Genomic DNA, 25,789 nt, shown 5'->3' with positions numbered 1-25,789 from the left:
GGGGAGCCGGATTTTAAAGTTAAAGGGGTATTCCCAAGTTGTCTCTTGAGCAGCTCAGAGCTTTGCAGTCTCCTTACTTCCTGGTTTCTGGGAGGGCGGGCTCTTCTCCTTGAGTGACAGCTCTGTTGAGTAGCAGAGCCAGGGGTTTCATTCATACCTGAGGCCCAAATGGCCTTTTGTCCTATATGAAAAGACTATTATTATTAAAGATCTCCAATAGTTGGGGCCTCTGTTTGAGATTTTGCACTAGGGCCCACAAGCTTCAAGTTACACCACAGAGCAGAGCTGTAGTATTAGTAGAACTATAAAGCTCAGCATAAGTTCTGCTGTAACACATTTAGCTGTCAGTGGGTTGTTCTGCGCCTACACTGCTATCACTGCATTTACACACAGCGATAACTGTATTTGATCAAGCACACAGCCCTGGACAGTGAGAGCCATGATGCGGAGTGCTGGGGATTGTGATTCTACAGGATTGATAAGAGCATGATTTATAACAGCAGCTCGTCAGGAGCTAAGCAGGAGGGAGATAAGCAGCTAACTGCTGTATAGAAATCAGTGTGCTGGAGAGAGGTGGCTGGAATCTCAGGAGTTAACTCCTGAAAGGTAACTATTGCATATACTCACGCTCTATAGAAACTTGCTGTACACTATGCAAGATAAAAGCTCTCATTGCAGGAGAATGACAGCAGATAGAAAAAGCAAGTCAGTTCCAAATTTGCTTATTTTTATGTTGTCTAACATAAATCAATTTAATAACTGGAGAGTACCCCTTTAAGGAGGATGACCCAACCATAAGCATAGGTGATAAGCGTCTGATTGTTGGAGGTCTGACCACTGGGACTCGCCTTAAGTGGATAGTTGATAAATTATTATGAGATTTTATGATTAGATCAGGACTCGTGCACAAGGCTCTTCATATATTATACAGGGCCTTAGTCACTGTTCCATGCCCTGTAGTGGAAGTCCGGAATAATGGTGACCATTTGGTAATGTCTAGTAAACTTTAGTCCCTGAATCTTCCCATTTTATCAAGTTGTGAGCAATTCCGGGCAGTTGTTTCTTCATCGTTATCTCTGGCTGTGGGAAAGCTGGGTGATCGCTCATCTGGCAGGGATGCAGCTAAACTTTCCTTTATGCGGTGATGCATCCCGTAATTCCATGTTGCTACATAATTGCAAATTTTTTTTTAGGAAGAGTCTGGGAAAACTGAAGAACGACCCCCTTAGGACCTGTAATGGCATTTGTCCAAGGTGCAGATGTGACTGAGAACATCTAAAAGGAATTTTCCATAACTTCACCCTAAAGGGCAACCCAAAGACTTTGCTTTACTATATATATATATACGTATATATATATATATATATATATACATATACACAGTACAGACCAAAAGTTTGGACACACCTTCTCATTTAAAGATTTTTCTGTATTTTCATGACTATGAAAATTGTACATTCACACTTAAGTCATCAAAACTATGAATTAACACATGTGGAATTATATAGTTAACAAAAAAGTGTGAAACAACTGAAAATATGTCTTATATTCTAGGTTCTTCAAAGTAGCCACCTTTGCTTTGATGACTGCTTTGCACACTCTTGGCATTCTCTTGATGAGCTTCAAGAGGTAGTCACCGGAAATGGTCTTCCAACAATCTTGAAGGAGTTCCCAGAGATGCTCAGCACTTGTTGGCCCTTTTGCCTTCACTCTGCGGTCCAGCTCACCCCAAACCATCTCGATTGGGTTCAGGTCTGGTGAATATGGAGGCCAGGTCATCTGGCGTAGCACCCCATCACTCTCCTCCTTGGTCAAATAGCCCTTACACAGCCTGGAGGTGTGTTTGGGGTCATTGTCCTGTTGAAAAATAAATGATGGTCCAACTAAACGCAAACCGGATGGAATAGCATGCCGGTGCAAGATGCTGTGGTAGCCATGCTGGTTCAGTATGCCTTCAATTTTGAATAAATCACCAACAGTGTCACCAGCAAAGCACCCCCACACCATCACACCTCCTCCTCCATGCTTCACAGTGGGAACCAGGCATGTAGAGTCCATCCGTTCACCTTTTCTGCGTCGCTCAAAGACACGGTGGTTGGAACCAAAGATCTCAAATTTGGACTCATCAGACCAAAGCACAGATTTCCACTGATCTAATGTCCATTCCTTGTGTTCTTTAGCCCAAACAAGTCTCTTCTGCTTGTTGCCTGTCCTTAGCAGAGGTTTCCTAGCAGCTGTTTTACCATGAAGGCCTGCTGCACAAAGTCTCCTCTTAACAGTTGTTGTAGAGATGTGTCTGCTGCTAGAACTCTGTTTGGCATTGACCTGGTCTCTAATCTGAGCTGCTGTTAACCTGCGATTTCTGAGACTGGTGACTCAGATAAACTTATCCTCAGAAGCGGAGGTGACTCTTGGTCTTCCTTTCCTGGGGCGGTCCTCATGTGAGCCAGTTTCTTTGTAGCGCTTGATGGTTTTTGCAACTGCACTTGGGGACACTTTCAAAGTTTTCCCAATTTTTCGGACAGACTGACCTTCATTTCTTAAAGTAATGATGGCCACTCATTTTTCTTTACTTAGCTGCTTTTTTCTTGCCATAATACAAATTCTAACAGTCTATTCAGTAGGACTATCAGCTGTGTATCCACCTGACTTCTGCAGAACACAACTGATGGTCCCAATCCTATTTATAAGGCAAGAAATCCCACTTATTAAACCTGACAGGGCACACCTGTGAAGTGAAAACCATTTCCAGTGACTACCTCTTGAAGCTCATCAAGAGAATGCCAAGAGTGTGCAAAGCAGTCATCAAAGCAAAAGGTGGCTACTTTGAAGAACCTAGAATATAAGACATATTTTCAGTTGTTTCACACTTTTTTGTTAAGTATATAATTCCACATGTGTTAATTCATAGTTTTGATGCCTTCAGTGTGAATGTACAATTTTCATAGTCATGAAAATACAGAAAAATCTTTAAATGAGAAGATGTGTCCAAACTTTTGGTCTGTACTGTATATATATATAATTTTTTTGTTTTTTTTTACAAAAAAGGCTGTTTTAAGGGAGATGACAATTTAGTGCACCTCCTCATTAGAAAGGGCACAGAGAGTGGACCACCCATTCTGTGACACCAGCCTATGCCAGCGGCTAACGCTGCCGATAACAGCCAACCCGGGGTTAATTACTAGTAATAACGTGCAATATGTCTGACCTGGTAACATAATCCTATGATAAATCACTGATGCTATTGGCTTTAGTATACGTATTGTATAGATTTCATACTATTACATCAGGTAGAATTGCTTATAATGTCATATTCATAGGTAAGCCGTCCGACAGTCAATCTTCACTAAGGTCAGAGAAGACGCGCGCAATGAATCTGCAGAGCTTATGAAGAAACCACAAGCTGCTGCGGTGAGGGCAATTTATTGACCTCCTCCATTCCTCTATTCATCATCACATCACATGTATACAGAGACGAGAGCGATCAATACTTCTGAATTTATGTGAATGAACTTCTGTTCGCCCCTGAGGTATACGGTACTTCCAATTTTTATATGACTAAAGTGAAAAGTAATCTAAAGTGATAGACATAACAATCCATATGTGTATAGATCATTAATATGAATGTAAGTGCAACTACCATTAAAAGGGGACGTCCAGCTCAAAAAAACATCCTTAAAGGGGTAGTCTGAAGGCAAAAGTAAATTTGATCGAAATCCCTAACTATTTGATGCCATAATCATAAGTATTCTAAGCACAGTCAGGATTCTTCATCGCCGGGAGCGGGCGAGTGCATGACCGCAAGTATGTGATTTTCATACATGCGGTCACATGCCGACTAGCCTTGCTCATATTGACACATCTAGTTGGAATGTGGCAAATTGCATACTTGCGATCAAATGATTTCCCGCTCCTGGTGCTGACACTGGAGAATCCTGACAGCGCACACACTGCATGCTGTGAGGATTCACAATTCTGCTGTCACATAGGGAGAAACAAAAGTAATGGTTATAGAAATTCATATTTTTTTATTCTTTTTTTGTCCAAAAGAACATCAGATGGTTGGTCAGTAATCTGAGGGCACTGGATGAAAGCCCTGAGAATCGGGAATCCGCGGGTCCTTTGACTAGCTGGTCTGATGTGACGTCACGCTGCAAAGATGACATTGTGCCAGTCCGGCCAATCAGAAGAAGAGCCAGGGATACCGGGAGGTAGTTCACAGGGATCCCATCCGGTAGCCACCTGTCACCAAAGTGTCCTGCTAATCGATCCGCACCATCTCTATTGGCCAATCTTGGCAGGATCAGCCATCACTAATCTGTAAATTGACTTTTAGGCCAGAACAGGAGTTCACCATCATTAGTGATTACATCCCTGATCATTGCGATACCACACTTGGAACAACAATGTAGAGCAGTGCACTCGTCGGTGAATCTCTCTTCTCCTGCAGCCTGCAGTTCATGTTGTATACTGAACGGCCGTCATTTCATCACTGCTGTAGCTGTAGACAGTGCCAGAACACGGGCCCACCGGAGAATCCTCCGGTCCTCCGGTGGGACAGTCCGACCCTGATTACATGGGAGTCATCGGTAAAATTCAGCACTTGCAAAAAAAATTCCATTACTAGTCACAATCCTTGGTAATTTTGCTCTAGTTCTACCTGATAATATCCGCTTAGATCCCTGCTTTCATCCATTTGTATTCTTTCTGCTAAAACACAGTCACCTACATTACAGTATAGAACTATATTGAAATAAATCCTTCATACAGCGATTCCTGATTATTCTACATAACGGACCGTGACCTGCTAAGATGAGTATTCTCTCCTAATACCAGCATAAGACCCCTCGGCCGTTTCATCATTACCGTGCAGCGGTGAAGTCCGCCCTGTGCACACCACAAGAATAGACAATGTAGCTGTGACCTTCAGTCATTATTCAGCCCTTGCTACAAAGTCACCGCATTATTGCCTTCCAAGCCGCGAGCTGCGCTTAGTAACAGTTGTAAGCTTTGCCTTTCTAGTAACTAAATAATTAACAGCTACAGAGAAAGAGTGAAGATTTTACTTGTCACACGCCCCGGGGGGTGGAAGAACCCAGGACGATTGTGCAGAGATGCCACTAAGAAGTAGATTAGCGTTCCGGTCTGTGGAGTTATGCAGTCTGGACTTTCAGCTTCCCTGATTTTACTGCAGAGACCTTTACATCTAAAATGAGAAAGTCACTAGAAAACAAGTCATCCCGTTGTTCTCTTTATTTTTGGGGTGGCTACTGAAAATTGCAGCCATTAACTATTTAACTTCTGCTTTCCAGCTTTGCACCTTTGGCAACCTGCATTTTTTGCAGTCGCTGGAAATGCTCTTTAACTATCACTTCTGTTTGCAAAATGAATATGCAAAAAAAAGTGATCGTAAATGGAACCCTATAGCGAAGCTATAGGTTCAGCTTCTTTTTGGTGGATCCCGCTGTTTTTTTTCAATAACAGCCGCACTTATTTCTCATTGGATCCTTCATTTCTGGCAAGATAGGCAGCATGTACTATATCTGACAACCTCCTAACATCCCCCCTATAAAGATTCTCTGCTATTAATAGGAGAGCCAGGGAAGATAGACGACATAGGACTGCCTGAGCCTCAAGAGGAAAGTGCGGCGTAATTGATCACTTCTCAACACTTGATTATTTTTTCGCGCTCAATGCGATGCAATTTGTAATGCGTTCCCCAAATTGGCAAACGTTTATTTCCAAAGTTTTCAGTGGTTTTCAGATTCCATCTGCAAAGTCCCTACAGTTCTACTGTAGTAGACCACCAATGAACACTGGGGGCATTTTTTTTATTACCTCGCCTAAAAATTATTTTTGCAATAGGGTTTTGCCATAATTTTTGGACCATTTGGCTTCCACAGCCTCTATGTATCACTGTACATAGCTGGCTGCAGAATGTGTTACAAGTGGATCTATCAGTATTCTCGGATGCGATTTGTATCCCTCATCTCTCTTCTCCTGAACTATCTTCTAAGCCAATGGATGACGATTTGAAAGTTGAACTTTGATGTGGTTTGATAATTCAGTTTAGAGTTCAGGAGAGGAGAGATAACGGTTATGGATCGTACCTACTAGTCTGCTATGTACTGTCAGACCTAGAATGGTCTCAAATGTTCCAAGCTGTAGTGTGTTTAAAAAATAATCAATCTCTTATTTACTCCCCCTCCCCAGGTCCAGAGCTGAGTCTTCGCTTCTCCCTGTGTCTGCTATTGTCTGCAGCGCTGACGTCACATTGATATCTCTACAGTCAATAGCTGAGCTCAGTGTCAACTGTCCTCCAAGGGAAGTCCAAGAAGAAACTAGCCCACTACAAGTACTCCAGGCATGGACAGAGGAAAATAGAGTTATCACCGGCGACTCTCTGGAGACTCTGAGAGTTTTTAACTAACAAGCAAGGGTGTGTCAATCAGCAGCAGAAGGTGGAGGTCGCTGCTGGGTCCTAAAGGAAGAAGGATATCACTACACTACAGCGATGAGAGGATCAAGAAGGCGTCTGCAAAGCCAAGTGCAGTGACCTTCTACAGCCGGATCCAGAGCGATTGTCTGTCACACTTGATACATCCGTGACACCATGACTTCAGGGGGACTCAGGACGCCGGGCAGGAGAGAAGAAATGTCCTGCTCGGGCGGCCGGTACTATGGTGCTAATGAGTGAGTGGGGCGAGGGGTTCTGTAAGAACTGGCAGTGAACACCATAGAAGAGAGTCTGAAGATGACCCATGTGGGGTAGAGTAGTTTCCGTCAATGCTGGTAGGCAGCACAATGGAGAACGGCCGGGTGTTGACCCTTGGGGTTGTGTCAGAGTTGGCAGTTGGCAAAATAAATATCGGTTGCTCAGCATTGGGGGGGGGGGATTTTTAAGGAATAACGAAGCCCCCAGATGTATGTCAGCTAGAGAGATGCCACTAGGTTTACTGTCAGACTTACTCTATTGATGATGAAGGCCACAAGAGGGGATTATGACTGAGTGAGCTGACGTGTATAACATATAGATGGAATTAAAAGGGCATGTTCATATAAGGTAGGCTTATACCTGTGTCCATGGCAACCGGCTGGCCATCGCAGCATCTGTCCTCACTTTACTACCATCCCCCGAACCGTTATATAACATGAATATCAAATGGCAAATCTGCGAAGGCAATCAGGACAAGTCTATAAAAATGAAACAAACCCATAACCATTATTTTATATTATTTCTACTTCTTATTTCAACGCTCGGAAACCTTAACACACACATAGGAGAATTATATGGGCTTCTCTTCTTGTAAATCACTTTACAATGAAGTATGGATCCGATAACACGGCGCCCTAGTAATACCAGTGACTTCGGACCCCAATACAGGTCCGTTCACACATCTCAGATTGCAGTGCAAAATCTGCATCAAATCTGGCGACAACCCACACGCTCTTAAAGCTGCAACCTATTGATGCAGATCCCTCATCAATCACAAAGGAACTTAAAGGGGTTGTCTATTTTTTTCTTACTAGTATTGGGGCTAGATATTATTTTTCTAATTGGATTTCATTAAAGATTTTGCATCGTTTGCCTTTGGACTCTTTTGCCGTCTTTATAGTAAAATGACTCAGTTATATTGACTCTGTGCTAAATTGTAAAGGGATTTGTAAAGTTCCCTTACGATATAAGAAAGTAGCAAAAATGAGAGAAATAAATCAAAATATTATTGCAAAAAGGAGGCTCTTAATAAGCTGCATCCCTCACTGCTGACAATCTGTAATACACACACAGGACGATTAGGACGCCGCTAAATTTCCTGCCTGAAAGAACAGAACAGCTATAGAGACCCTTGAGATTTTTGTGTTTTTATTTATTTTTTATTTTTGCTTTAAAAAAAATGCAAAAGTTTCACCTAGGATGTCCTTAGTTTTGGAGTGAAGTGGCCATTGGAAGGGCGAGCCTGTGACCTGTCCCCTTAGTTAGTGAGAACAATGCACTAACATTACAGTATATCAATGTTAGAGGGGTTTTACTAAAAATGTCATTTATCACCTATCCACAGGAGACGTGTTAAGTGTTTGATCCCGGGGGTCCCACTGATCAGACGCCTATTACCGATACTGTGGTTAGGTAGTAAATCACAGATCCTGCAAGCCTGGATACACACAAACGGGCTCTCGTATCTTTGGTAGCCACAGTTTCAGCCCTAACTCTCCATTAAAGGGGGTTGTCCTGCCTTAGGCTACAAGTCTGCAGTCACTTTATGTGATTGCAGACTTGTGAATCCTCCCATCACGCTGGTGCCAGGAGCAGGCAGTCATGTGAACGGAAGTATGTGATTTGCATTCTTCCAGCCACATTCCGACTAGACTTGTCTGCATGTCTAGTCGGCACATGACCACATACATGCTGTCATGCTCCTGGCGCCGGTACCGTAGAATCTGGGCATGCGATGTGAGCATTCACAAGTCTGCAATCGCATAGAGTGACTGTAGACTTGTACCCCTCTAATGACATGCATAGCACCCTCTTAAAAGTCACAGTAGCGTCTTCATAATGTCAGCCATATTACCAGCCGGTGTGGGCCCCAATGCAAAACATGCAACAGGGCCCCCAATTATCACAGATCTTTATTAGTAATGGTCTTTTCATATGGGGCAATGGGCCAAAGGGACCTTTTGGTCCCCCCTAGGCTCCAGAGCCCTGGTGCGATTGTAACCCCTGCACCTATTATAGTTCCGCCTGTTACCAGTTACAAACCACTGTACCTGCGAACTACACCAACACTTACCCCACTCGGGAGGGATGTTGCACCTTTCTGGTGGCATAACAATTTGTTTAAGAAAGAATAAGTTTGTAAAGCCGGACGAGGACTATAGGGAGAGACCGGGCCAGGCCGGTGTGTGTCCCCCCCCAGCCGACTTCATCACTAAAGTTGATTGACATGTCATTCCCCATATGTATATGTGGGACAGACACGTCAATCAATGGAAACCGGGCAGGGAGAGTTCGGCCAGAGGTCGGCGCACCAGACTAGTCGCGTCTCTCCCTATAGTCTCTGGACTTTTTTTCTGAAACTTTTGCAGCTTTTCAGAGTAAAACATACCTGTCTGCAATCACACAGCCTGTGGTTTGGGCAGCATGAACCTAGTGACAAAAATTAGAAGGTCAGTGCCTCCTCCGATCACATGGAATTGGGGCACACAGCCTAGAATTGGGGGCATACACCCCAGCACTAAGAAGCTTATTCAAAAGTGACATTATTATGGCTGCACTTCTTACTTTCCCTTAAACAAAACAGGACGCCACAAAAAAAATAAATGAAGCAAACTTTTGCTGCTGTTCTAATTTCTGTTGTATGGACAGACATCTGTCTGAGCTGGTTTAGTGACTCCTGCATTGAGCAGGGGATTGGACACAATGACCCTGGAGGTCCCTTCCAACGAGAACATTCTAGGATTCCATGCAACCAGTTTTACGTAGAAATCCTTTTAAAGGAGTTGTCCAGCTCCATTCACTTCAGTGGGACTGAGCTGCAATACCAAACACAACCCAATGGTGGCATTTTCTAGAAAAAAAAAAGCAGCCATGTTTTTCTAACACTGGACCACCCCTTTAAGTGTTCACAATCTATAACCCAATGGTGTGCAGTATTGCAGTGACACTTCAATTTCTCCCTATAGTTTGATGGGGGTCCAATCCTTGCAGCCCCAATGACCATCTGTGACCGCTGGAGCCCTGCGAATCGCCGCTTACTTGCTGCCATCCTTTTGATTAGCCAGGCTGGTGCGACATTGCGTGTGTGTCACATTGCATTGATGACTTTCCACCTGCTCAGCTAATCTAAAGAAGAGCTAGGGATGAAGGAAGGTAAGCGGCGAAACACAGGGCTTCCGCCAATCCAGCGGGCACAGATTACTGACTTGGCAGCTGGACTGGGGTCCTAGGAATCGATTTTTTTCTATCTCTAGAAATAGCTCTAAAGACCCCCCTAAAGTAATTCTGAGACAGGAAATGTTTGGCCACCCGCTATCTCTCTTGATTCCCCCATATACTGGAATGCTCTCTTTGGCAGCGGCTTATTTCAAGGGAAAATAAAAGGATTGACAGCTGAAATTCGGCAAGCTGAATCCTGTCCCCGTGGAGGAAGAGTCACATTACCGTGCCGATATCGGAGGATTTGGCCGACTTTACATGTATGGGGACCTTTAGTTCCATCTAAGCTGGATAAAATCTAAACCATCACATTTAAAGCAAAAAAAAACCCAGTCTATTCTAAGTATAAAACCATCACGTCCTGCTGCGCGGTAGATTACATTTTGGATATATTCATAACACGGGATTTTCTCATCCTGCACCATATCCAGCGCTATGTGCAAATATTTATTCTCAGGAAATAAAATATATATAATTCCATAAAAAGAACAGGAGATGGAAAAAAAGAAACCCTAGCCTTAACCTCAATGATGATGAAAAATGACACCTACGATGTTAACACTTCCATGTCTATAGCCATTGTATTCCCATGGTAGCTGATTTCCAGTTACCTCGCTCTGTTATAGCAGACGCTTTTGGTAGATATTTACAATATTTCCTATATACTTTTTAATCGGGTGATGAAGCACATTGATACTTTTCCAAATGAACCTGTTCTTAGCCAGTGAGGGGTGCAACAGTCGGCATATACTACAATTGCAATCTTCTCCCTTACTATTCTGGTGGATTTCATTAATGGGGATGTTGGCTGTGTTCGCAGATCTAGTCAATTATACTTACAGGCTGTCATGACATAACTGTAACTACATGCCACAAAGCAAGAAACGCAATAAAGTGGCTCTGTCACCACATTTCACAATGCAAACTGCATACATAATAAATAGATCTCATATATAGAATGAGGCTGGTACACATATAACTATGTCAGAATCAGATCCGGGGCACGGGCTATGAACTTGATGCCCAGTGCCACGTTTAACTATATCAGGGTAAACATTATGCCGATACAATTTCAGTCCTGTGGTACAGCAGGGGGCCCGTGGTCTGCAACCTACAAGACATCAGCGTCCTCCCCATAATGGAGGGGACATTATTGTTTGAAGGGGGCACACAGCAGGCATGATTGCTTAAAGGGGGCATGCAGGGCCATCTTTGCTTAGAGGGGGCATACAGGGGGGCATTATTGCTTAGAGGGGGCATACAGGGGGCATTATTGCTTTGAGTGAGGGCATGCAGGGGGCATTATTGCTTGGAGCGGACATGCAGGGGCATTATTTCTTGAAGGAGACACGCAGGGGTATTATTGCTTGGAGGGGGCACATGGGAGGCCTTATTGATTGAAGGGGGCACGCATAGGACATTATTTCTTGGGTAGGACACACGGGCATTTTTGCTTGAAAAGGGCATGTAGGGGGCATTAGTGCTTAGAGGGGCATGCAGGGGCATCATTACTTGGAGGGGGCCTGATTGCTTGAAGAGGGCATGCAGGTGGCATTATAGCTTGGAGGGGGCACGCAGGTGGCATTATAGCTTGGAGGGGCATGCAGGAGGCATTATAGCTTGGAGGGGGCACGCAGGTGGCATTATAGCTTGGAGGGGCATACATGTGGCATTATAGCTTGGAGGGGCATGCAGGAGGCATTATAGCTTGGAGGTGCATGCAGGAGGCATTATAGCTTGGAGGGGCATGCAGGTGGCATTATAGCTTGGAGGGGCATGCAGGTGGCATTATAGCTTGGAGGGGCATACAGTAGGCATTATAGGTTGGAGGGGCATGCAGGTGGCATTATAGCTTGGAGGGGGCATGCAGGAGGCATTATAGCTTGGAGGGGCATGCAGGAGGCATTATAGCTTGGAGGGGCATGCAGGAGGCATTATAGCTTGGAGGGGGCATGCAGGTGGCATTATAGCTTGGAGGGGCATGCAGGTGGCATTATAGCTTGGAGGGGGCATGCAGGTGGCATTATAGCTTGGAGGGGCATGCAGGGGCATCATTACTTGGAGGGGGCCTGATTGCTTGAAGAGGGCATGCAGGTGGCATTATAGCTTGGAGGGGGCATGCAGGTGGCATTATAGTTTGGAGGGGCATGCAGGAGGCATTATAGCTTGGAGGGGGCATGCAGGTGGCATTATAGCTTGGAGGGGCATACAGGTGGCATTATAGCTTGGAGGGGCATGCAGGTGGCATTATAGCTTGGAGGGGCATGCAGGTGGCATTATAGCTTGGAGGGGCATACAGGAGGCATTATAGGTTGGAGGGGCATGCAGGTGGCATTATAGCTTGGAGGGGGCATGCAGGTGGCATTATAGCTTGGAGGGGCATGCAGGAGGCATTATAGCTTGGAGGGGGCATGTAGGTGGCATTATAGCTTGGAGGGGCATACATGTGGCATTATAGCTTGGAGGGGCATGCAGGAGGCATTATAGCTTGGAGGGGCATGCAGGAGGCATTATAGCTTGGAGGGGCATGCAGGTGGCATTATAGCTTGGAGGGGCATGCAGGTGGCATTATAGCTTGGAGGGGCATACAGGAAGCATTATAGGTTGGAGGGGCATGCAGGTGGCATTATAGCTTGGAGGGGCATGCAGGAGGCATTATAGCTTGGAGGGGGCATGTAGGTGGCATTATAGCTTGGAGGGGCATACATGTGGCATTATAGCTTGGAGGGGCATGCAGGAGGCATTATAGCTTGGAGGGGCATGCAGGAGGCATTATAGCTTGGAGGGGCATGCAGGTGGCATTATAGCTTGGAGGGGCATGCAGGTGGCATTATAGCTTGGAGGGGGCAGACAGGTGGCATTATAGCTTGGAGGGGCATGCAGGTGGCATTATAGCTTGGAGGGGCATACAGTAGGCATTATAGGTTGGAGGGGCATGCAGGTAGCATTATAGCTTGGAGGGGCATGCAGGAGGCATTATAGCTTGGAGGGGCATGCAGGAGGCATTATAGCTTGGAGGGGGCAGGCAGGTGGCATTATAGCTTGGAGGGGCATGCAGGTGGCATTATAGCTTGGAGGGGCATGCAGGAGGCATTATAGCTTGGAGGGGCATGCAGGAGGCATTATAGCTTGGAGGGGGCAGGCAGGTGGCATTATAGCTTGGAGGGGGCAGGCAGGTGGCATTATAGCTTGGAGGGGCATGCAGGAGGCATTATAGCTTGGAGGGGGCAGCAGGTAGCATTATAGCTTGGAGGGGCATGCAGGAGGCATTATAGCTTGGAGGGGCATGCAGGAGGCATTATAGCTTGGAGGGGGCAGGCAGGTGGCATTATAGCTTGGAGGGGGCAGGCAGGTGGCATTATAGCTTGGAGGGGCATGCATGAGGCATTGTAGCTTGGAGGGGGCAGCAGGTAGCATTATAGCTTGGAGGGGTATGCAGGTGGCATTATAGCTTGGAGGGGGCAGGCAGGTGGCATTATAGCTTGGAGGGGCATGCAGGAGGCATTATAGCTTGGAGGGGGCAGCAGGTAGTATTATAGCTTGGAGGGGCATGCAGGAGGCATTATAGCTTGGAGGGGGCAGGCAGGTGGCATTATAGCTTGGAGGGGCATGCAGGTGGCATTATAGCTTGGAGGGGCATACTGGTGGCATTATAGCTTGGAGGGGGCATGCAGGTGGCATTATAGCTTGGAGGGGGCATGCAGGAGGCATTATAGCTTGGAGGGGGCAGGCTGGTGGCATTATAGCTTGGAGGGGGCAGCCAGGTGGCATTATAGCTTGGAGGGGCATGCAGGAGGCATTATAGCTTGGAGGGGGCAGCAGGTAGCATTATAGCTTGGAGGGGCATGCAGGAGGCATTATAGTTTGGAGGGGCATGCAGGAGGCATTATAGCTTGGAGGGGGCAGCAGGTAGCATTATAGCTTGGAGGGGGCAGGCAGGTGGCATTATAGCTTGGAGGGGCATGCAGGTGGCATTATAGCTTGGAGGGGCATGCATGAGGCATTGTAGCTTGGAGGGGGCAGCAGGTAGCATTATAGCTTGGAGGGGTATGCAGGTGGCATTATAGCTTGGAGGGGGCAGGCAGGTGGCATTATAGCTTGGAGGGGCATGCAGGAGGCATTATAGCTTGGAGGGGGCAGCAGGTAGTATTATAGCTTGGAGGGGCATGCAGGAGGCATTATAGCTTGGAGGGGGCAGCAGGTAGCATTATAGCTTGGAGGGGCATGCAGGAGGCATTATAGTTTGGAGGGGCATGCAGGAGGCATTATAGCTTGGAGGGGGCAGCAGGTAGCATTATAGCTTGGAGGGGGCAGGCAGGTGGCATTATAGCTTGGAGGGGCATGCAGGTGGCATTATAGCTTGGAGGGGCATGCAGGAGGCATTATAGCTTGGAGGGGCATGCAGGAGGCATTATAGCTTGGAGGGGGCAGGCAGGTGGCATTATAGCTTGGAGGGGGCAGGCAGGTGGCATTATAGCTTGGAGGGGCATGCAGGAGGCATTATAGCTTGGAGGGGGCAGCAGGTAGCATTATAGCTTGGAGGGGCATGCAGGAGGCATTATAGCTTGGAGGGGCATGCAGGAGGCATTATAGCTTGGAGGGGGCAGGCAGGTGGCATTATAGCTTGGAGGGGGCAGGCAGGTGGCATTATAGCTTGGAGGGGCATGCAGGAGGCATTGTAGCTTGGAGGGGGCAGCAGGTAGCATTATAGCTTGGAGGGGTATGCAGGTGGCATTATAGCTTGGAGGGGGCAGGCAGGTGGCATTATAGCTTGGAGGGGCATGCAGGAGGCATTATAGCTTGGAGGGGGCAGCAGGTAGCATTATAGCTTGGAGGGGCATGCAGGAGGCATTATAGCTTGGAGGGGGCAGGCAGGTGGCATTATAGCTTGGAGGGGCATGCAAGTGGCATTATAGCTTGGAGGGGCATACTGGTGGCATTATAGCTTGGAGGGGGCATGCAGGTGGCATTATAGCTTGGAGGGGGCATGCAGGAGGCATTATAGCTTGGAGGGGGCAGGCTGGTGGCATTATAGCTTGGAGGGGGCAGGCAGGTGGCATTATAGCTTGGAGGGGGCATGCAGGAGGCATTATAGCTTGGAGGGGGCAGGCTGGTGGCATTATAGCTTGGAGGGGGCAGGCAGGTGGCATTATAGCTTGGAGGGGCATGCAGGAGGCATTATAGCTTGGAGGGGGCAGCAGGTAGCATTATAGCTTGGAGGGGCATGCAGGAGGCATTATAGCTTGGAGGGGGCAGCAGGTAGCATTATAGCTTGGAGGGGCATGCAGGAGGCATTATAGTTTGGAGGGGCATGCAGGAGGCATTATAGCTTGGAGGGGCATGCAGGAGGCATTATAGTTTGGAGGGGCATGCAGGAGGCATTATAGCTTGGAGGGGCATGCAGGAGGCATTATAGCTTGGAGGGGCATGCAGGTGGCATTATAGCTTGGAGGGGCATGCAGGAGGCATTATAGCTTGGAGGGGCATGCAGGAGGCATTATAGCTTGGAGGGGGCAGCAGGTAGCATTATAGCTTGGAGGGGCATGCAGGAGGCATTATAGCTTGGAGGGGCATGCAGGTGGCATTATAGCCTGGAGGGAGTATACTGGGCATTCTTGCTAGGAGGCTCTCAGGGGTCCTTTTTGCTTTTAGGAGGCAGGCAGGGGGCAGTATTACCGTAAGGGAGCTCACTGGGTTAGAGCTGCTCTTTGTAACATTAGACTGTAACATTTTCAAAAAGGATACAGACAGTCATGCTGACATGGATTTTCAAAGCAACTACACCCCTCTCATCAGGTCGAAGGAATCCATTTAATAATATCTGTAATTTATATTGTGAAACATGGTGACAGATCCTCTTTAATAAAATGTGCACACCACAAAAAATGAAATATAATGATTTCATGCCATGTTATGCAGCAGCAGCCCACTACTCAGCAGCTCTAGCATGTTGTGGATCAATGTGATACATGCATTTATTAAATAAACATCGTAGCAAAGGTATCTGTTATTATATCAGTGCATGCTTGTGCATAGTGAATAGGTGTACATACCCACTGATCCGCATAATGCTGGCACTGCTCGCCATGGGCTATCAGCATTTGTCATTGATCAGCTGCCAGCAGTGGCAGTGTTAATGATCTGCATGGTGGGGAGGAGTGACGAGGGAGGGGACACCGGTGTCTTTGGATGAATGAGGGGAATGCACCAGAGATGGATCAGCCCTTGTACTGCGCGCACAGGCTGCAGAGCTCCCGGGACCGGCACCGGGATTAACCCCTCCGCAGCTGCAGGGCGCATCCATCCTGCGCTGTGCGCAAAGGGTTCTTCTCCTTGGCACGATGCTGAGCGCCTCCTCCTCCTCCTCCTCCAGTGCAGCTTGTGGTTCCTGCAGGGATGTGGTGTGCGTCACCACACGTCAGCCCCAGCATCTTCCTCCTTCTATAATCCACACACTGCCCCTCTCATGTAGTGGGGAGACCGAGGAGAGCGCACGAAGCACCTGCCTGGGGTGTATGGACACCATGCCCACCCATCGCCACCTCCTGCCACGCAACTTCAGCTGCACAGCAGTGCTGTATGGGGAAAGCCCTGAGAGCCCAGAGGATGAGGATGTCAATGATGGAGAAGAAGAGAAGGTGGAGATGACAAAGGAGCCCAGCAAACCCATCACCAGGGGCAGAGAGGTCAGTGTGGTGCCACAGAGCCCGACTGCCCGCAGGAGAGCCAAGTCCTTGCCCACACCTGCTGAGAGGAGGCACCTGGAGGTTGCAGCCCCCAGAAAGAAGGAGGTACGTTTTGCGGACTCTCTGGGGCTGGAGCTGACCACAGTGCGACATTTTAGCGATGCTGAGTTGCCTCGAGTTCCCTACCATGTTCTGGCCGGGCTGCGCTGCAGGGAAGCCTGTCCCGCGGGGGCGGAGCTTAGCACACTATTGCTCCGCCCTACTCCTGGTACCCCTCAGCTAGAGCCACAATTTGAGAACCCCTACACTAAGCCAGGCTTCCTAGATTTGGTGAGACAGCGCAGAGTATGCCTGGAGACCATACAGACCGATCCGTTCAGCGTCAGCGGAGAGCTCCGAGTCCTCAATCTGTCCTACGAGAAGGAGGTGATGGTCAGATACACGGTGGACTCTTGGAACACTTCATCTGAAGTGATCGCCTCCTACCAACGAGGATATAGTGACAGGTATTCAGACCGCTTTTCATTCAAGCTGCTCTGCCCAACCCTGTTGAACAAGGAAGGGATGTTGGAGTTTGCCATTCGGTACAAGGTTTGCGGGACGGAATATTGGGATAATAACGATGGACAAAACTACAAGGTCAAGAGTCAAAGAGCCACTGTGTCTCCACCAAAGGAGTATGAAAGTGCATGGATTCACTTCATTTAGGGTTGGGGAAGGCCTTCCGATCACTACACTGTTAGAAGAGCCAAGATGAGGCCCCCATCAAGGTCACTGAGGCGTGGAGATTATGAGGTTCATGTACTGGGTCATCATTAGTCTAGCAAGGAACTTCTAATATCTGGTCACAAGGTCTACGTTCTTGAGCCACCATTGGAACATTGGCTACTGTAGAAGACAACGATAATTAGGCTCATACAAGTTTGATCGTAAATTATTCCAAATATAAGTTCCAAAAAATGCAATAAGGTCCGGGAAGTGGTATGTCGTGAGGAGCAGGATTGTCAAATGCCACATTGCCTTTCAAGAATTGGATACTTTTATTGTCACCGAGAGCTTCGGCTACGATCCTGGAGACGAAGAACATCCGGCAACTCATCATGGTCACCGATTGCATCAGAGATGACGTTGTACAAAGGACAACGACCCATAAAAGGCCCTTTTATTTCCAGTTTCAAAAAAACAGTCTTCATCGTCAACCTTGTATGGAAGAAAACTGCCTGGATTTCTCACTCATTTGCTTCAGATCCTCAGTGCTGTTGATAGTGATTCGTTTTGGATCAGCACCTCACCCAAGAACCGGCACCAGCGACCACATACAGTGGAAGCAAACATCCCTTCATGCTAAGGCCACAACCCCACTATCAGTATTTGGTCAGTATTTTTCTCAGGAGTGGGAGACAAAACCAGGTGAGGAACAATCAGAGAAAGGGTATAATAGAAACAAGTCACCAATTCTGCATTCATCACCCACTCCTGGTTTTGGCTCCCACTCCTGAGAACAAAATACTGACTGAATACTGATAGTGGGGCCGTGGCCTAAATCACATATTCCGATAGCCACTGACTACATTCTCTAAAGTCCTGTCCAGTGCACCAAATGTTTGCCTCCACTGTGTGTTGGTAGCTATAGTAATTCTGTAGAAACCTGGTGCAAATCTACCACTTTAGTAGTGTGATGGTGCATTTTTTTATTTTATTTTTTAACCACCAGTGTGATTTGTCCTTTAAGTATTGCCTATTAATATGTTGATTTCTTAGCCGCTCAAAAAGAGTGCCCTGATGACTATTCCTAGGGCTGGTGATGTCTCTTAGACTTCATGCACATGGGCGTTTTATGGTTCTGTAGAGGTTCCAAGTTGTACAGCGCTGTAATATGGCACGTGTAGGTTACCTATTGTTTCATACAGGGGTGTCTACATTGTGCCATGTTCCATCAGATGCCATATGGAGGCACCATTGGACTTTGAAGGTTCTACCATGTGCATGAGGTTCTAAAATGCAACCTGCTCCATCAGCTTTAGCTCATCCTCCTTATGGGTCGGCTTTTGGTTTTCTCATCAACTTGTGGGTATTTGGCCATTTCTTTATTACCCACACCACTGTGCCAGCCTTGGCAAATGGTACCTTCTTTGCATTTCACTTTTTGTGCATCCGATCACTTCCGTGCATTAAGATTCCTTGCACATGAATTTATCCGGATCCGGTGCCTATTCTTTTTCTTTCTGTACGTGTTTAGTGATTGTCGATGGCACCAGCTCGGTGCACGCCTGGTTCTGCAGTCACATTGAGTGCGGAGCTGTGTTAAACAGGTCACCTCTGAATAATTTATGGATCCTGCACTGTGCATTGCCATATGTAGGCTCGCTTTGCTTTTCTCTCTGCACTTCCCTAAAAGAGGGTTTTATATTTAGCATCTGCGGTCAGAGAAGGTGGACTGTAGACAGACGTGTGTTATCTCCACCGCTTTTCACCATGGCATTGTTATATCACAGGCTCGGTTTATGTCTTGCACAATTTATAGTGTTTACTATATTAGTAGCTGAAGTTTGTTCACGACTTTTGCGGTCCACTTCCTTACACGGGTGTAGTCACGGGGCTGTGGACCAAAGTGATCTTTTTTTTTTTTAATAACTGGGGTCATGTATGAAAAGTGTTAATTTTCCCAACAGTGGATGTGGATACATTTCCATGCTTCTCGTTAAACATTTATGTCAATTTTTTGGATCAGTAAAGTGCCTAAAAATATAAGACATCTAATGAAACTGTTCGAAATGCGTGGCAGTTCTTTTATATGTCTGGGATATTAGTGTACCACTTTTTTGGGGACTTTGCAATGACACTTTTGATACATGCCCCCCCCCCCCCCCCTCCCACAAATGTTTTATTCTCTCTGGGCTTTGAAACAGATTTTTAACAATTCTTGAGAAATATCATTGATTATGGGTACGTCAGATCTCATTTGGGTGTAAATGCTTTTGATAGGTCAGATTACCAAATTCTAGAAATTTCTACAAGGATTTTGCACCATATTGGCAAAAAGGAAAATAAGCCTCTAGTCTTTTACCGTCAGTTTATTGTTCCCTGATCTAAGCCTTTTGGGGCATTGGGGTTACTAATGGGATGACCAGAAAAAATTCTGCTAGAGAGATAAAAAATAAGAGGCGCTCCCTGTGTAACACTGAGGGCAATCAGTGTTTTATCAGTGTTTTATCAGCAGGAGATTATCACTACAGGACTAGTTGTCTAGTACCTCCTTGTCCAACCACGCCCCCAGCACTGATTGGTACATTGTACACAGAAAGCAGCCAATCAGTGATGTGGGCGGGGTTATACACAGCTCAGCATTCTGAGCTCTGCAGCAGAGAAAACTGTGATTCTATCACAACTGCTGCACCCAGTAACCTAAGTGCGGGTGGGTCGGAGTGTTGGTCGCTGACCTGATCAGGTTGTGCGCGGCATAACTACGTGAAGAGTGATGTATAATCCATTCGTGATTGGATTATACATCCAAATGAAGAGAGGACATAACAAGTAAAGGAGTGCGCTGCTGCTGAGAAAGGTTAATCCAGATGGTAAGTATAAAAAAATTCCAATTTATTGCAACGTGTTTCAGAATGCCTGAGGAAGGGATAAATTCTACTGCGAAACGCGTTGCAATAAATTGGAATTTTTTTATATTTACCGTCTGGATTAGCCATTGTCAGAGTCAGTGCCCTCTCTCCTTTACTAGGAAAAATTCTGCAACATTAATCACTATTTTATCTCACATATCACCGGTTTTGAGAACTTCCACAATCACATACATACATGTGAGCGATCATAGCATTTATATAAGTTTATTGCTCCTTTACACAGGACCTCTCCATTCTTCTGACAATGTCTGTTTAAGTAAATACTTGTATTTACTGACACTTCGGTTTCCTTTAATTCCTCAAGGAAATCTGTGAATAAATTGGCAACTGGGTGTAATCGTTCTACTTCCTAATAGGGTGTTCCATACTGATTGGTCAGAATGTAGGGACACCCACCCCCCATTTTAACTGTTTCCAATTTACAAACATTTCCAGGAAGAATAACAGAGGCACGACATAATAAACAGTTTCTCCAGAATTGATATTTGATGGGGAATTCGAATATTTGTTAAAACAGACATGTCAGGAGAGGGGACATATCACTTTTTAAATTAAATCTGTTAGCAGATTTTTTTGCTGAGTAATCTGAGAGCAGCATGATTTAAGGGCAGAGACCCTGATTCCAGCGATGTGTCACTTACTATTCTGTGTTTAATACAATCAGTGTTTTAACAGCCGGAGTATCGCTACAAGACTAGGTTTCTAGTACCTCCTAGTCCAACCATGCCCCCAACACTGATTGTACACAGAAAGCAGCCAATCAGTGATGTGGGCGGGGTTATACACAGCTCAGCATTCTGAGCTCTGCAGCAGAGAAAACTGTAATTCTATCAAAACTGCTGCACCCAGTAACCTAAGTGATATATTGCCGGAATCAGGGTCTCAGCCCCTACATCATACTGCGGTCAGATTGCAAAGCAAAAAATTGCTGACAGATTCTCTTTAAGCATTAGATTTTCCTTTAATTGAGTACAGCAGCTGAGGCCGGAGACCCTATTACATATTTAATTTCCATAATGTTCCCGGTGTCTTTGAGACTGTTCAGATCACACTGCAGGCGACGTCGTCCACCTTGCATTTGGTATCTTCTGGTGTATTCGAGGCTGGTGACAGCTGAGCCATGACACCATCCTCCTGCTTCTTCTCTGCCAGCAGTGTTCGATTCTGCACGTCCGCAGGCCCCCGTGTAAGGTTCTCCAGATATACGTCATCCCATATACAGGTCTTGATATTCTATTATGGGCAGGATTTCAATCTCCTACCGGAGTGACGTTCATCATTTTGCCAGGAAATTTTCTAATAATCTCTTGCTATATTTGACGTTGGAGCAGTTGGGTGTGGGTGGCGTTGTACCGTTCTATATTAGCGATATACTGTAAAAAAAAAAAAAGGTTATTTGTGAAGTGAATAGAACAGCGTGGGGCCGGGATGAAAGAAAAAACCCACAGATTTCATTTTCTCTGCAGGATCTTTATATACAGAAAGTAGGGGAGAGTTTATATGGTCTCGGAGCTTCACACACCAATATATCAGCGTAGAAAAGGGGGCCCCAATCTGTGTCTCTCCCGCGCATGCTGGGAGTTGTAGTTTTGCAGCAGGCGTAGGTCAACGAGTTGTAATCTTGTGGGATAATCCTGACGCTCTAAGTGGCCACCACTGATAATGGTCATTACATGAAGGAACGTAATATCATATATTTTAGTCTCTATGGGGGAGCTCTTTAAGACTTTAATCCCTATTTAATGCAGGACTTGATTATAGGAACCGTGTAATATAGAGCCTCTGCTTCTTATACTTTTTCTACCGGGGCAAGCTCACCATCTGCAGTGGAAGGCCATACTAAAATTAAAGGGAATCTGTCAGCAGGTTTTTGCTACCTCATCTGAGAACAGCATAATATAGGGGCAGAGACCCTGATTCCATCGATGTATCACTTAGTTTACTGGGTGCAGCTGTTGTGACACAATAAGAGTTTTTAGATGTAGCTTGTAGCAGAGCTCAGAAAGCTAACCCCACCCACAGCTGGCTCGATGTGTACACTGTCTATTGACCGTGAGCTGCTTATCAGCAAAGGGGGCATGGCTCACTTGTGCTGTAGTCCAGGCAGTGATAATCTCCTTGTGATAAAGCATTCATTGTATTGAAACAACAGCACACAGCCTAATAAGTGACACATCCCTGGAATCAGGCTTTCAGACCCAACCTCATCCTGTTCTCAGATTACATAGCAAAAACCTACTGCCAGATTCCCTTTAACAATATCCCACAATTATCCAATTTTTTTTGAATCGTCAACCCAATAATGTATTACAAAAAGTGCAAAATTTTACTAAATTAGAGAATATTATCGCATCCTCAGAGGCAAAGGATGCCCCTGCATAAATGATGCATGGCATTGAGAGAGAGTAGCACTTCACTTCCTACACTTTGTTGCTTTGTAGTATTATGTTATCATTTTCTTTGTTGCAATATTTTGTGCCTGTTGTTTACCTGGTTATTATGTTACCATTTTTTTTTATTGTGCTAACATGGGATTTACTGATTACTGGTGGATATATTTCTGAAAATGGTTCTACTGGGTCAGTGAAAAGCTAGGAAACCCATAAGTATCTGTAGGGCAGTGTCAGTCACTGTATGGCAGCGTCAGTCACTGAAGGGCAGCGTCAGTCAATGTAGGGCAGCGTCAGTCACTGAAGGGCAGTGTCAGTCACTGTAGGGCAGCGTCAGCCAATGTAGGGCAGCGTCAGCCAATGTAGGGCAGCGTCAGTCACTGTAGGGCAGCGTCAGCCAATGTAGGGCAGCGTCAGTCACTGTAGGGCAGCGTCAGCAAATGTAGGGCAGCGTCAGTCACTTCAGGGCAGGGTCACTCAATGCTTGGCAGCGTCAGTCACTTTAGGGCAGCATCAGCTAATGTAGGGCAGCGTCAGTCACTGAAGGGCAGTGGCAGTCACTGTAGGGCAGGGTCAGTCACTGAAGGGCAGCGTCAGCCAATGTAGGTCAGCGTCAGTCACTTTAGGGCAGCGTCAGCCAATGTATGTCAGCGTCAGTCACTTTAAGGCAGCATCAGCTAATGTAGGGCAGCGTCAGTCACTGTAAGGCAGGGTCAGTTACTGTAGGGCAGGGTCAGTCACTGTAGGGCAGGATCAGTCACTGAAGGGCAGCGTCAGCCAATGTAGGTCAGCGTCAGTCACTTTAGGGCAGCGTCAGCCAATGTAGGTCAGCATCAGTCACTGTAGGGCAGGGTCAGTCACTGTAGGGCAGGATCAGTCAATGTAGGGAAGCGTCAGTCACTGACGTATGCCACAGATGGATGCTACTCTATAGGCACACAGTGGCATATGCCACACACAGGCTGTCATACCAGATAGTATACTTCTTTTAATGGATGCTACAGAAAACATTAGGTATTCTGATTCCTACGACTTCGCTTTTGGCCCCCATCCTGGTGATTGGGGGCCAATATACACGGTTGACTTCTATTTAGGTTCTTTTCTGGCCCACACTGAAGTTAAAAAAGCAGCCAAATCTGATTAATGGACCTGTGGGTGTATGAAGCACGTGTTGTATTCCACACCTTCTCTATCTGGAAACTCAATATCTTGAATAGCGTTTTTGTCGTACTTTTTTCTGCGCAGTTCTCACAAAACCTGAAGGACCCAGATAACTGAGATTTCTGAATTCTCATGCACACGTTGCTTATTTTTTTCCTTGCAGATTTTGTCAATTCTTTCAGCGTTTTTGCTGCAGATTTCGCGAGTGGGGAAAAAAATCAGTGTATTTTAAGCAGCGTTTTTTCCTGCTAAGAAAGGTGTAGAGGTTTCCGCTGCAAATACTTAGCCTGTGCACATACCCTAATGGGTTCTTGACTTTTCAGCATCTGTAAAAATGTAGGAAAAACTGCTGAATATTATATATATTCTGTACAGTAATCAGCAATTTAATCCTCCGAGTTCTCCTCCATTATCTCCAGTGTTAAGTTGCAAGTCACAATGACATCTCATTAAGATTCTGGTGGTGACGGAGAAAGCTCATTCTTCAGTTTTCCATTCTGTTGCTTAGTGGTTTAGCTGCTTGTGGTTGGTTTTATAGAGAATTCCCAGGAGCTGAGCCTCTTCCAGGCTCGGGAAGGTCGTCCTTTGACCAAAGAGTGGATGTGACAGATATTGACAGGTGATTGACATCTTACTACCAGTCTATTTTTTTCCCCTATTTTATCTTTTTTACATTCTGTTGCATTTTTTTCTGTAAGGTTTTAACTATAAAAAAATCGATTTCAATACTTTTATGCCCAAAAATGACAAAAGTAATCTCTGAGTGATACCTTTATTGGCTAACCAGCCAGAACAAAATATATATTTACGTTAGTCAATAAATCTGATTAGCCAATAAAGGTATCACTCCGAGAATACTTTTGTCATTTTTGGGCATAAAAGTATTTACATCGATTTTTCTAGGTAACACAGTACCACAATATCATTTTGTATTTTACACCTATAAAAAATATAAAGTTTAATTAGGGCACATGGGGATGAGGAGCCCTTTATATGAGCCACAGACTGCACTGCGCAGGTAGAACTTTCCAGGAATCCACGTTTCTATTTCTTGACTCTTATAATGAGACCTGATTATTTTCCTGCGTTCTGTGAATTCTCAGTGTAATTTGAAGGGACGTATAAGTGTCCTCACCTTCTTAAAACATCTTACCTGGTGGCCCCCGACGTCCTCCAACCATCCGTCATGCATGAGCTCCTTGGGGGATGTCCTAGTCTATGGAGATGCCAGCCATCCCAGCATTGCAGGACACATTCTTCCATTCCTTCTCAATTTTCAATCATTTTTGCATGTTTCTGAATTTCTAATTATGACTAACCCTAAAAGAACCAGGAGCGGACATATCATTGGTGCAACCAGGGGCCCAAGAGGTAAGGAGGACCATTTCTACCTCCAAAGCTGGTGCAATTTTGCATTTTTTTGGGGCTACAAAGGGCCCATATATTGTTCTTGCACAAGGGCCCTTTTCTGTCTGTGTCCCCCAGGCAAAAGAACACTAAGGAAAGTGCTGATCTAGCAATTCCCTTACATAGTGTTATATGAATCTCTGTTCAGCAGCAGAACGGAACGGTGAGGAATTTCAGGGTCCCCATTGTAGCACTGCAAATACCTAAACATACACGGACTGCTGTTCCTCTGGACTAAAGAGGGGCGTAAAACAGACTAATGTATACTGACGGGTTGGAAGGGAAGCCTCTGGAGCGCTGAATCCATCTAGTCCCCAGCTATGTTCTTAGATTGCTAATGGCAGTGTTTCCAATAACTATGCAATGGAACTGCTATTTAAGCAATTGCATAACGAAACCTCATGTAGGTTATACATAGAAGATATAAATAAAAAAAATAGCTATATATATTTAAAGGGATCGTGCCATCAGAAAATTACCTATTGTTTAAATCAGGTTTTTGTGTTCAATGCATATTGAACATAATTTAAAAATATATATATATTTATTAAAGTAAAAAAATATATATATATATGT

General features: G+C 45.7%; 2 protein-coding genes across 2 annotated transcripts in view; one reads left to right on the top strand and one right to left on the bottom strand.

Moving 5' to 3' along the window:
• CUNH16orf46 (chromosome unknown C16orf46 homolog) overlaps positions 1-16,345 on the bottom strand; it is a 31,330-nt gene extending 14,985 nt beyond the window's left edge. The window contains exon 1 of the mRNA XM_073659126.1: positions 15,988-16,345. Within this exon, the coding sequence (XP_073515227.1) occupies positions 15,988-16,022 (35 nt within the window). The 5' untranslated portion in view covers positions 16,023-16,345. The remainder of the gene's footprint in view (positions 1-15,987) is intronic.
• On the top strand, positions 16,001-24,562 carry LOC141174278 (protein phosphatase 1 regulatory subunit 3E-like). Its single transcript, XM_073659128.1, has one exon. It carries the CDS (start codon positions 16,276-16,278, stop codon positions 17,326-17,328), a length of 1,053 nt encoding a protein of 350 aa, XP_073515229.1. The 5' UTR covers positions 16,001-16,275; the 3' UTR covers positions 17,329-24,562.
• The last annotated feature ends 1,227 nt before the right edge of the window (positions 24,563-25,789 follow it).

The sequence above is a fragment of the Phyllobates terribilis genome, unplaced genomic scaffold, assembly GCF_046119375.1.
Source record: "Phyllobates terribilis strain yellow unplaced genomic scaffold, ASM4611937v1 Scaffold_13__5_contigs__length_258822181, whole genome shotgun sequence".
Lineage (NCBI taxonomy): Eukaryota > Metazoa > Chordata > Amphibia > Anura > Dendrobatidae > Phyllobates > Phyllobates terribilis.
The sequence above is the reverse complement of the archived record's forward strand: the minus strand, read 5'-3'. Positions and strand labels throughout refer to the sequence as shown.

Excerpts from the sequence above, each read along its gene's own strand:
- LOC141174278 (XM_073659128.1), top strand. The coding sequence starts at position 16,276 with ATGCTGAGCGCCTCCTCCTCCTCCTCCTCCAGTGCAGCTTGTGGTTCC.